This window comes from Anabrus simplex, chromosome 7, assembly GCF_040414725.1.
Source record: "Anabrus simplex isolate iqAnaSimp1 chromosome 7, ASM4041472v1, whole genome shotgun sequence".
NCBI classification, from domain to species: domain Eukaryota; kingdom Metazoa; phylum Arthropoda; class Insecta; order Orthoptera; family Tettigoniidae; genus Anabrus; species Anabrus simplex.
Window position 1 is genome coordinate 253,960,031 of NC_090271.1, and position 13,862 is coordinate 253,973,892.

Genomic DNA, 13,862 nt, shown 5'->3' on the forward strand with positions numbered 1-13,862 from the left:
GGAATAATTTACTGTATACAATGGGAGATGTTCGATAAATTTCCAACTTCTTTAAAATCATTTAAGGAAAGAGTAGACAAACAACTGATAGGGGTTCTGTTACATGGACAACAGCCCTAGATGCAGATCAGAGGTACATTAAAAATTTATGTAAAGATGGGCGAATCAACCAAAAAAAAAAAAAAAATGTTTTAATGATGAATTATGTTAATGATCAACTAAGATTTACATATACAGGCAAATGAAATTGCTCCCCATCCTCTGCGTACTATGTAACAAAATGTTAAGTAACAGATATTTATTGCTGGTGAAACTGTGTAGATATTTGGAACCAAATGTAAGGACAAATACTTTTTTTCTTGTTTGTTTTTTTTTTTTTTAAGTGTAAAAACCAGCAATGAAAATGCTATAGAGGTCTCATATTGGGTAAGTTAGGCCTATCACATAGTAGTAATAATAATGTTATTTGCTTTACATCCCACTAACTATTTTTACGGTTTTCGTTCGGAGACGCTGAGGTGCCGGAATTTAGTCCCGCAGTTCTTTTTCGTGCCAGTAAATCTACTGACACGACGCATAGTAGTAGCAGAAGCTCATACTATTACAAAAGCTATATTGAAGACCTTTCTACTCATATAGAAAGAAAAGTATGTAGTCTGAATTTTAAGTTTGCTTTCTCTTGGTAACTTGACAAATCAACAGACATAGTCAGTTTAGAAGTGTTACTTGTTAAATTTAGGTACGTTTTTTAAAACAAAATCTCTTGCAAGTCGCGCTACAGGAGGAAACACATTTAATGCTAATAATAATAATAATAATAATAATAATAATAATCGTATGGCCTCAGCTACCGTGTGCAGACATTTCAATTTGACGCCATCTGGCTGTCTGCTCGTCAATTTCGACGTTCCGTTTTACTCTAGGCCACCACTAGATGGCAGACCGAGTAAACCGAAACTCTCTTGGGCGTCTATGGCTGAGATTTTTTATGAATTTTGTCGGGTAAACACCAAATGTGTCACCAGAGATCTTTTACATGCCGACATCGTACGACATGGAGTGTCGAATGGACTTTTTTCCGCCCTTCAAAAATCCGACTACCTCTGCCGGGTTTGAACCCGCTATCTTGGGATCCGGAGGCCGACACTCTACCGCTGATCATTCAGGAGAAGTGTATCGATGTTCGTACAGATAAAGCCAAACTAATGACAGGGAAAACAACTGAGGTAGTAACATGTATCAAAGCTGTGACATCGTCCTGAGCTCATAGTCACTGAAGACTGCATCAGACTGATGGAAAGTGATTAACCCATTTCTGCCCAAGGATATTTCTGTTCTAATTTTTAAGCTAAGAGGTAATATATTATTAAAAATATTATATTATATTATAATAACAATAACAATTGATTATTTTAAATTCTATTTCATACAGTGCAAAAGAAAGTGAAAAAATGATTGCACACATTTGTGTGCAGTGGGCATGGGAGACTAAGGGTTTTCTGTGATTGGAAGTATAATATTTTTGCCTTTTATATGCAATTATTTAGATGGGAACCACAAAAGAATCACTTACACTAAATCAATTAATAAATGAAATAAATAAATCAACACTGTTATTAAAATAGTTAGCCTGAGTATGATAAAACCCATTATATCAAATAAATAACACTACACTGTCATCACAAATGTTAGTTTGAGAAAGATAAAGTCACTATATCAAGTAAATGACACTACACTGTCATCACAAACGTTAGTTTGAGAAAGATAAAGTCACTATATCAAGTAAATAATACTACAATATCATCACAAAAGTTGGCCAGAAAGGGAATTTATGAATGAAAGGCCGCAAAGCAATGAATATGGCAACCTACATTGCATACCACACAGTATTTGCGAGTATTTTTGCCAACATTCTCCACAACGTTTGATGGTGCCACTGGTTTCCAGCACATGAAGGACATTTCTACACAGACGCACGTCGGTTCCAATCTTCCATTTCCCTGAAATAGGCGACCGCTCAGCCCTATGGGGCAGTGTTTTGTACTTGGCCAGGTATGTCCTCACAACATTTCTTGTGAAAGCAAGGAGATCTGGAGGTTCTTGTCTTTCTTTTGCTGTAAGCCTGTAGATTTGCCAGGCATTATTCATTGAGACATTCAGGAGATAAGCAATAAGCGGCCAGTACCATTTCTTATTTCTTACATTTATTCTATACGAAGAAACATTTTGGTCAACCCTGTCGATGCCACCCATGAAAGTATTGTACTTAATGAAACAGGCTGGAGTGTCCATATGAATGTATTTCTTCGCTGGATTACTCCACCTTTTTGATTTTCCCAATGGATGGACACCACAGTTAGTTGAAGCTACTGTAACGACATTGCTGTCTTGAATCTGACAAGCTTGATATTCCGTTCTTTATCTGACACTTGGTCATATGATCCACGTGGAAGTTTCTTCACAGCACTTGTTTCTTGAAGTGGTGCATTTTCTACTCGATTCGCATGGATAGTTCCTGTCGCATCATGACCCAGATCATTTAAGTGCTCTAGCAGCTTTATGGAAGTAAAAAAATTGTCAAAATATAAACTGTACTTTCCTTGTAATTCACTGAGTAGATCCAAAACTACTGACCCACCAACTCCTAATTCTGGAATGGTATTTCCTGTAGATGCTCCCTGATATGGTTCACTTTGTACCATATAGCCCCGCCTTGTTGAAATGCAAAATATCTTGTATCCGAACCTGACAGGTTTACCATGGATGTATTGTTTACATCCATGGCGACCAAAGTATGGACACATTGACTCATCAATGCTCAGATTTGCTTCCTGTGAAAAAGCAGACAGCCATCTTCCATTGAGTATGGACCATAGAGGACGTATTTTTGCAAATTTATCATTGTGATCAAGATGTGCATTGTTGCAAACGTGAAAATAATGAAGAATTTGCTCAAAACGATACCCGAATGGTGAGTATCCTCTGCTGTCTCTTAGTACATTCTTGTACGGGAAGCGGTGAGATAACCACTTCAAAATAGGATGGCTATAAATATCCTCATTTCTTCAGTACTCAGTGAAAAAGAAATGTTACCGGATTGATGAGCATAAGCTATTGTACTGTCTACAATATATGAAATAACCTCATCATGAAAGAATATTTCAAATAAATCTGCAGGTTTTTTATCATGGTGTATCCAGTTTGGCAATTCCCAGGTACGTCAGTATTAGCAGCTAGGTCTGCATGTTCCCATTTGAACCCACCTCTGCTTCGTTTCTGGCTAGAACCCACTACATCATAACTAGAAGGCAAATGTGGCACACCAGCTGTATTAGTAACCTTGTCATCAATTACACTGTCATGTAATCCGCCACATTCTATCTCAACTTGACCTTCTTGATTTACTCTCTTCCCAACGAACTCTGCTCCTCCACACAATTTATTTCCACATAAATGATTTACATTTCCTCCCGAGTCTTCATCATCACTATCTTCATCGCTCAACATATAATTTTCTGGGGGCTGTATAAATATATCAGCCTCTAACAAAGCATCATCATTTTCTAGAACTTGAAGCACCTCTGCCGTGGTAAGAGTCTTACAATACCTAAAACACGATGAAACAGTAAAACAGTTTATATAAAAAACACGCATCCCTCCCATGCCCATTGCACACAAATGTGTGCGCTAGTAATCTTATAAGAATTAACACCTCATAACTAGAAGATATCAATAATAATAATAATAGCATATCTGAATATGAGTGAGGACTCTCAAGATTATATATAACACGAACATTCTTAATTGAAAACAGCAAGAATATATGAATAAATTACTTACTTTTTAGGACCAGACATGACGACGGAAGACTCTACTATTTACAACTGCATTGTTGTTATATAGAACATGAGCCGAGACAACAATGGGTTCCCGCCTTTTGAATGGTACCAACCTGACATGATGACATCACAATTTGAGAAATACTTGAGCATATATAAAATATATTTTCAAAACAATAATGTACACAAATGTGTACACTGGGTAGATATGGGTTAAAGAACTGTGCTGGGTGATGCAGTCAAAATAATGAATTTTATTATACAAGACCACTCAATGCAAGACTCTTTAGACTGCTTTGTGAAGGAATGGGTAGCATACGATGGCTGTCTCGGGATTCCTGTACGAATGTTTGAACTTCGATAGGAAATGTATTCCTTTTTTTTATTGACTATTGACTATGAATGTCTAAGAAATATACCCTGGTTGTAGCAATTAACTTACCTTGCAAATATTTTTAGAAAAGCAAATTAAATAATCTCTCATGTCAAGGAAATGGTGTTTATACTCACCACCAGGGACAAAATTATATCATTTTAGCACAAATTTGAATTTCAGATGAAGCAAATAACAAAGAATATGAATGCTCCTGAACACTCTATGACTTTTGGGTAGATACAGAAACTTGTCTCGAACAATCTTCTTGAAACAATCTCCTCAGAAATATTTTTCACACCCCACCAAAACATTCGATAAGAACCTCCTTCAACATTTTAGAAAGACGAGAAATATCTGAGAATTTGGCAGATCTGACATCAGTCACTAACTTAAAACAGAGATTTACCAAACTTCCTATCAATGTACTCTGGTTTAGCCTACTTTAGGAATATTTGGACGTTTCTAAATGTGCAGTGGTGAAATTCCTCTCATTTCCAACATTTCTCTGTGAGGTAGGATTTCGGCAATATGCAGCAACAAAATCAAATTTTGATCGTCATCTGGATGCCACACCAGATATAATTCAATATCTTTGATCTCCTCCAACCTGAAAGAAATTTGTGAGGCAAGCAAACAACACCATTTTTCACATCAGCTATTTGAAGGTAAGATTTTTATAATTATGCATGTAGTTATTGAAAATTACTGGTTTATAAACACTACTGTACCTTTATAAAATTATGGCTGTGCACGGTAATTAATGAATAAGAACTACTGCAAATATTAAATATGTAATATAAATATGGAGGCTTATTAATAGAATTCATCTGAGGATCCATTTCTTTTTAAATTTATGTCCAAACAGATTTGATCAAAATAATTTGGAAACCACTGATGTAGTGGATACATCGTACATCTTTAAAAATAGCATCGCCTGCCCATGAAAATAACCTCTGGTTATTATTAAAGAAACATTACTCCTGGCTGAAGATTAACTTCACCTTTTAAAACTGTCGGCAGTATTTTCTCTTCTTAGAGATTAGCATTCTGAACTAACAAGATTTAATTACTCTTGGTAACGTTCTGTATTTTACAATACTTAATCCTATAGTGGTCTAAATCATACACTGAAGTGATAAAAGCAAGTTTCAGGAACATTTAAAGACATATTATTTTTCCAATTTCTGGATATTCTACACAGCATATTAAAATGTACAAAATAATTTGTGATTTCAAAATAATGAGAACAAAATCAAGGTACAGGCAATAATATCAAGCTAAGAAAGGAACATATAGGTAGGAAAGGCAACTTACTGAAGCAAGGATGACATACAAACATCCACAGGAGAGTAATAAATCTGTTCATTATGTTTTTGCTTTTTTCCTTTCTTTGTCATTTCGTCTGAAATGAGAGGTAACTATTTTGAGGCCAGTCGCATTTTTTTGACTCTCTCTTCAGAGGCAATATCCAGAGTACCATAGGTAGCCTACATCAGATAAAGGTCTATTAATTCAACTGTGTTAGCAATAATAATAATAATAATAATAATAATAATAATAATAATAATAATAATAATAATAATAATAATAATAATAATAATAATAATAATAATAATAATAATAACCATAGTAATGTTATTACTTTAGAACCAGGCTTTTATATTAATAAACACATAAATCCTCCAATTAACTCTCATTACGTCTGTACCAGTAGACCAGGTAGCAGGTAGGGACCCTCTTCGGAAGGCAGCCCTACCCAGGGAGTGGCGTCCCTGACTATGTGAGTCCCAGAGCAAACTGACCTGGTGTGTAACATTTGATATGGGTCCCAGCTCAGGGTTGCGAGCGAAGACCTCAACGGCATCTACGGCAGAGAAGGTGGACTTCGATACGGTGGAGATGGTGGAAGGGACAAATCTGTAGCATCTGTACTCCAAAGGAGCAGCTACGAAAGGCGTCTGACTCTATGTAACAGACGGACTAATTTTGAACCTGGCAGTAGGTATAAACTGCCTTTGGGTGTGGCGAGCCCATCGTAACAATAGCCTGCATGGATTAGCAGATATGGTGCCTCGGAAAATGTTAGGCGTCCCCTATCGAAGAAAGTGGAGAGGAACCATATTTGCCCCTACCCGGCTACAGCTGGATAAAGGGAAATGATGATGATGATGATGATGATGATGATGATGATGATGAGGTCCAAAATAATACTGCTTGATATTTGTCAGGAATTCTCTTGGTTGCTTAAAAGGTTCAATAATAAATAAATAATACAGTCATTTTCAACTGTTATTAACAATATAATATTCTTTCCATCAGTCTGTTTACAAAGAAATTGGACACAATAATGAACAATGTAAGCTCTCCATTAGCCTATAAATGTGGCACAAGTAGGATTGTGATCATTCAAAATATTTCACAATTTTTAAGAACAGTCAAAATAATTCTTAAAAATGTATTCTAGAGGATATGAACTATTTGCACAATTCTATGAACTCCAGGGCAACACCATAGGTGATTCACATGATAGTTGACTTACTTCAGTGTAATAAAAATGAACAATTACATAACACAAAAGGTAAATGAAATCCCACAATACCTTTTGAAGAAACAATATTTAACATTACAGTGATAATTCTTTCACGAGATTGTAATAGCACATAATGTTCTTTTAACCATCTATGAAAAATAAAACATGTATAAAAATTACAAGCATTCGCTATGAATCGCTATGAACACAGTGGTTGAGCAGAACATACCAGTTACAGTGTAATTATATTATTAATAAATACAAATTAATCACATTTTTAAAGGAATAATTGAGCAAATATTTACTAAAAAGGGTTAATTTTCACAACAATTTAACAATAACCACACTACTGCATAAACTGCATGGAATAAAATATTTTACCTCCCACTTACACTGAAATGCAGTTATGATATGTGGTCAAAGAGGAGAAAAAATGCTTACCAAGCTATATTTCAAAGTCATTAACAAAATCACAACCCTACCAAGGACACATTTTTTTATTTTTTGAACATGTGACCTTAAAGGAAGAATTTCTGGTAAGGACCATCCAACTCCAGTTCAGTTTACCTTGTCGAAGTATGTCCTTGCACCTACAGGATCTGGCTTTATTGTTGGATCGTTAGGTTTCCAATTAGCAGGGCAAACTGAAACATACATGAAGGAAAAATGATAACCAAACACATATAAGAGTCCTAGGATGTTAATCACATTGTGAAGTTCTAAATTTTCAATAAATTCGTTATCATTCTTGCAGGTAGAATTTCATTCTATAGGTTTAACAGAATGATTTCCTAACATTAATTTTTAACATTCCATATCAAGAGATGCCAGAAATATGCTACAAGTTAGACTGTTTAGAGAGAAGTATGTCTCGATGATGATGCTGATGATGATGCTTGTTTGAAGGTGCCTAACATCGAGGTCATCGGCCCCTAATGGCACGAAATGAAATAACAAAAAGTACGAATTCATCCACTGACCAAAATAAAATAAAAAATGTTATGAAGAATGAATGGATGGACATGAACCCAACAAAAAACAAAAAAAACAGTGGATCAGACTAAAAAAAGATCGTAAATAATAGTATTACTGACCAAGGGACCACTTATAAAGCACAGTGATGCTTGATGTCTAAAGGGATGCAAAATCCATATCTAAGGCCCCACAGAATGTACTGTACATGTCGCGAGTAAAGTAGAACCATGGTATTTGTCATGTTGGGGTACTAATCAAAAGTAGCGAAGACTCACGGTGTTCCACACAAGATGGTACTACTCACAAGTATTGTACTTCGTACAGGGAACGCAGACCTATGGTGTTTCTCACACAATGGCGCCACTCACAGCCAATGCAAACTGATGAGGCTCCTCACCTAGGTGTACTAATCACGGGAGCCGGTATTCCCGTGGTGTTCCTCACATAGTGGGCACCAATCACAGGCAACGCAGACCGACTGTGTCGCTCATATAGCAGTACAACACACAGGCTATGCCCAGACCCGCGGTGTTGCTCACATGGGTACGACGCACAGGTACTGGAAACCCCCAGGCCAGCCTCTTAACTGCTACGAATCACAAACCTATTTCATACCTAATGTAGTGGTACTACTCGCAAGTACAGGCAACCCATGGTGTTACCCGCATGATGGTACGAATCAAAATTAGTTTCATGGTTCTAATTCAATCATCCCTTGGTCGCCCCTTTTAGTCACCTCTTACGACAGGCAGAGGATACTGCGGGTGTATTCTACATGTGTGTCCCCCACCCGCAGGGGGTAGTGTGTATGGTCCGTAAGAGGTATTTTATTTTCCTCAAGTCCGCCGGCAAGCTGGTTAGGACTCCCCTATCCGCCACCTGGGACACGCCACGTGGGAGTATCACCTCTCCCCCTGCTACGCCAGCGTAGTAGGTTCATGGGAAGTATGTCTCAGTGCTAAGAAAAGACAGATATCAACAGGTGAAAGCAGTAACATTGGTCAAAAGGTAGACATTATGTGATGAAATAACAGATCAGATGGGTCAGTGTGTAGTTACCGTGTCAATTCACCCTCAAGCCAAAAATGAACATACTGTACTCTGGAAGCAGCTGATATAACACAGCAATCGTTAATTCAATACAGAAGAACATTGTTAATTACAATGATGATTTGGGTTTGGTACGTAACAGCACAAGATACATAAAGTGCTTCAGTTCATTGATGGAGTTCCACGGAGAGCAGGCTGTGTGCATTCAGTGTTCGATACATACAGTAGGTTAAATTTGGTGAGAAGCATATTCATGAAAGGAGTTGCTCAAGTTGTTATAGCAGTGGCTATAATTAAGCTGCGTTCCTCAATACTGGAAGAAAGGAAACATCTGTACTTTCGATTTCTCAAAGAAAAGTATCCAAGATTCCGAAATTGTTTCTAAATAACATGAGATAAAATACTGGGTTCGAGGCTGTTGCAATTAAATTTTTATTTTCTCCGTAAATACTCTCTTTGGAACTCTATCCTCTTCCATTCTGATCATGTGTCCATACCATTTCAGCTTATCTTGTCTTGCAGGTTAGGGAATCCGATTCTCTTCTATATTTCTGATTTTATCCCTCCTTGTCTTCCCAATTTTTCCTGTAAGAAATTTCATTTCAGCTGCTTGGTTTCTGCTTTCATCATGTTTTGCTGTTGTCCATATGCCTGCCACGTTTGTCAAAACTGGTGTGTAATACATTGCGTAGAGAATTTTCTTGCATTTCTCTGGGACGTCCCTGTTCCATACTACACTCCTCACACTCTGGTAAAACCCTTTCGCTTGTTGGATTCTCTTTCCAATTTCTTTGTTTATTTTCCCATCTTCTGCAAGTATGCTCCCCAAAGATCTGAAGCTTTTCACAACCGCTAATGATCTTCCATTTACATCAATATTCTCTCTTCCTTCTCTATTCGCCCCTGTGAGTGGGGGCAATAGAATAACACCCACAGTATTCCCTGCCTGTCGTGAGAGATGACTAAAAGGGGCCCTACAGTCAGTTGGGAGCATAGGTTGGTGACCACGGGGCCATCTGAGTCCTGGCCTTGCTTCCACTTACTTGTGCCAGGCTCCTCACCTTCATCTGTTCTATCTGACCTCCCTTAGTCAGCTCTTGTTCTTCTCTGACCTTGAGGGTATTAGGTTTGCAAGGTCTCAAGAGTCTTTCACTTTAACGCCCTTCATGAACCTTGTCTTTCTGTGACCAATACCTTTTGTTTAAAGTGTTGGACCTCTTCAATTGTTTTTCCTCTGATTAATGTTAATAGAGATTGGTTGCACAGTTTAACTTTCTCTTAAAACAATAATCGCCACCACCACCTTTCCTTCTCTATTACCTCTCGTCATCACTACTGACTTAATCTTCCCACACATATTTTCATTCCATATTCGTCTATCTCCTCATTCTATACAGCAACTTGTTCTTGTACTTCCATTTCATCTTCTCCCCATATTACTATGTTGTCTGCAAAAAGTATGGCCTTTGTCTCTTTGCTTCCCATTTTTTGTTGTACACTCTTGTAGATTTCACCCATGACTATGATGAAGAGTATACGAGATAATACACTTCCTTGTCAAAGTCCTGTTTCTACACTGGATCAGTTTGTTTGTCCTATCTTAGTACACACACTACTTACACATTTTTCATACATCGCTTTGATCATTTGTAATTCTGCTCTGCCTACCTACCTTATTATCAATGCATCCCAGACCAGTTGCCGTGGTACAGTCATATACTTCTCAATATCTATGAATGTCATCACTAAATCCTTCCTGCACTTCCATTTTCTTTTTTTCCATGTTCCTTAACACACTGATGACGGTCCCTGTGAATTCTCGTAGTTCCTTGGCCGACCATAAGTGATGAGCTACGAGAATTCTCGTTTTTATGGACCTTATGTTTCCTTGATCGCTGCTACAATCTTGTCGCGAAATTATATAAGTTTTAAACGGTATAGCCATGGAATAAATAGTATAAGGCAACTATTGCTCCATAATCTTTTCTTTAAACCTTCATAACAAAATAATATAGGAAATGTCGATCTATTCCTTGGGGCTTCAGTGCAGCTGTCAACATGGCGCGGCGCATGCAGTTGCTAACAGGTATGAATATTTGTGATGAATTACGTGCAGATCGGTTAACAGATGTACCTACGGTTATTGTATGTACCTAAGGACAGTGAATTAGATATTTCTAATTATTTGAGTGATTCTGACAGTGATGATTTTGGTCCTTCTATGTCAAATTGCGCACAAAAATCTTGTGCTTTGGAATACAGCTGGGACTCAGATGCACACAAGTCGAGTTCAGATAGCACTTGTAGTATGTACAGAAACAGTCGGCGATTTCTCAAAAAATAATCTAGTTCGTAATTTAAAAGTTTGAGGTCGATATCTACGATATTTTTCACGTTACACGAGTCTGAGTGCAGCAGTGTAAATTTGATCTTGCAGGCTTGAACTATCCGGTCAACAGGGGGTAGCAGCCTCCGTTCGGACCCGGTCACCAGTGTGTTAACACAAAAAAGTTTACATCCCATTAACTACTACTGACGGTTTTCGGAGATGCCAAGGTGCCAGAAGTTGTCCCACAGGAGTTCTTTCACGTTCCAGTAAATCTACAGACATGAGGCTGACGTATTTGACCACCTTCAAATACCAGCGAACTGACAACCTGCCAGGTTGGAGTCAGATGGCCAGTGCCTCAACCGTCTGAGCCACTCAGCTAGCAACACAAAAATTAGATCAAAAATTAGATCAAAAATTGATCTATATCTTCCATATCCATATTTGCTCTTCCTCCATTTCCTTTTCTCCCCTTAACCTCAGTCTTCCCTCTAATATCCCCTCAATGATCTTTGCTACATGTGAAATGAGGCGATTCCCCTATAGTTTCTGTATTCTTTCTTATCACCCTTCTTGAATACTGGGATTATCAGACCCTTCCTCCAATCTTCTGGTACTACTTCTTCCATATCACTCAAAATAGTATATATATCCAATATAACACTACTGGTCCTGCTGCCTTTATCATCTCTGTAGCCACCTCATTCACACCTGATGCACTGCCACTTTTCATCTTTTTACAGCTACTTCTATTTGGCACATTGTTATATCTCAGGGGCTTCCAAATGGCAGCCCACGAAGACTTTAAAGCAATATTTTAAGAAATGTGAAGAAAATTTACAAAAAATATTTCATAGCTCATTCAAAAATGTATTCATTTTATACTCTTTATAGGTCCAAGTCAGAACTAATTCATTCTTTAACATTATTCCCTGTTTTTGAGTGATTCACATGAGCTGAATAGATTTTTTATCAAAAAATTAAAATACAAACTTCAGCAAAAAGTAAGTGTATTGATAAGCACGAGTCAGAATAGCCCGTGTGGTGGCCATGGTCGTTAACGTGTGAAGCCTAATGGTCTGACATCGTGGTTAGCTAGTTCGAATGCCGTTCGTTGAAAATATTTTTACCATGAGAATATTGGCCAGCAGGGTGGAGTAGATAGTGGTATACAATTTATAATCACTAAATGCGTGCCAAAAGCCTGGATTAAATTCCAAACCTCTCCACAGTACTCATATGGAGTGAGGGCATATGACAGAAGTACGCTATGTGGTGGCACCGGGCTTTACCCTCTCCCTTCCTACTGTCATATACCACGTCATTCATTTCATCTCATTAAACCCTCCGATGAGGTTCACGTCAGGAAGGGCATCCCGTCGTAAAAACTCGCTACGAAGATTCATCTCGCTTCATACCCGACCCCATAGAGAAAAGTAATAAGTGTTGGGCATACAAGCATGAGACAGCGGCTTCTGCTGAGTTTGAGGATTGAGATTTTAACAAATGGTGATCTTGGTCACTTCATTGTAGGTTTTTCTATGGTAGAGATATGATTTGGCTTAAATTGAATTTCCTCTATGCTTAGTTCTTTCTCTATAAAATGCCTCTCATTCAGTGAGGTGAGATTGTCATTTTGTTGTACATAATAACATTGTCATCTATTGACATAAGACTGAATCAAGTTCTGTTCTCTGCTTTGAAGTTTTAGCGTATTGAATGCAATAACAGACAAGAATCGTTGATGCTTCTCATTCAGTGCAGTGAGGTTGTCATTGTGGAGCAAGTAGCAACATTAACATTATCTAATGGCATTAGACTAAACCAAGTCCTGCTGCCTGTTTTTATTTGTTTGCATTACAAAGAGCAATATTAGCAAATGACAGTAATTCAATATTCAATATATTTGTGTTCTGTGCAATTAAGTACCTGGGTAGTAGACATCATCTCCATTTGCACTTACTGTAACGGCAGATTTAATGGGTGAATTAGAATCTGGTGATTATTTGTCGGGAGATCATGTTAATGATTTGTTTCACAACGATTCCTTTTTATTGGAGCTTGGAGTTTTGGACTTAGTTTAACTGGCTATGCGTCCACACATGCAGATAGAGTAGAAATCCACTACAGCGAGTACTCCGTTGTAATGTCAGCTTTTTTCTGTCCCTTGAAAATTCATATATTAAACTGTGTATTATCCTTCGGTTACAGCGAGAACCCTATCACTGATGCATTCATTATTACGAGCGATTTACCATGAGTTATTTTTTCCTTTATCGATATTTATGCACTCCAGCGATTATATTGAATGCAGTCAGTCATCTGTAGTATAGTTTTCGGGCTATGTGCACTAGCGAGCTCTCTTGTCACCATTCAATCTCGAAGGGGATGTCAGAGTCGATAAGTTACTTATCGACTGGGGTTCTGTAAACAAATTCGAAAATGAACATGTTTCTGTATTTTAAATGCATGAATAACATGGCCAATAACAGTAGTTAACTTGTTAGAAATAAAATCTGATGTAAAAGATTGCTTAATTTAAAGGCTATGTACTGAAATTAAGTAAGAATATGATACACCTCAAAATATGGCACAGAGTGGATGGTTGATTTCAGAGGTTAGTTTATTTAGAAAAATCCTGTTGGGACGTTTCTGCAGGGGACAAAGAAAGAGAATGTGTTAAGTGAGAAAACGTACTACTGAATATACGAATCAGAACTATCTAATTGGGATATGCAAACACTTGGTATATTTTTTTGTCTT

General features: G+C 37.5%; 1 protein-coding gene across 1 annotated transcript in view; it reads right to left on the reverse strand.

Annotated features, from left to right (window-relative positions):
* Positions 1-6,494: 6,494 nt before the first annotated feature.
* Positions 6,495-13,862, reverse strand: part of LOC136877539 (peroxiredoxin) — a 71,737-nt gene continuing 64,369 nt past the window's right edge. The window contains exon 7 of the mRNA XM_067151662.2: positions 6,495-7,389. Within this exon, the coding sequence (XP_067007763.2) occupies positions 7,304-7,389 (86 nt within the window). The 3' untranslated portion in view covers positions 6,495-7,303. The remainder of the gene's footprint in view (positions 7,390-13,862) is intronic.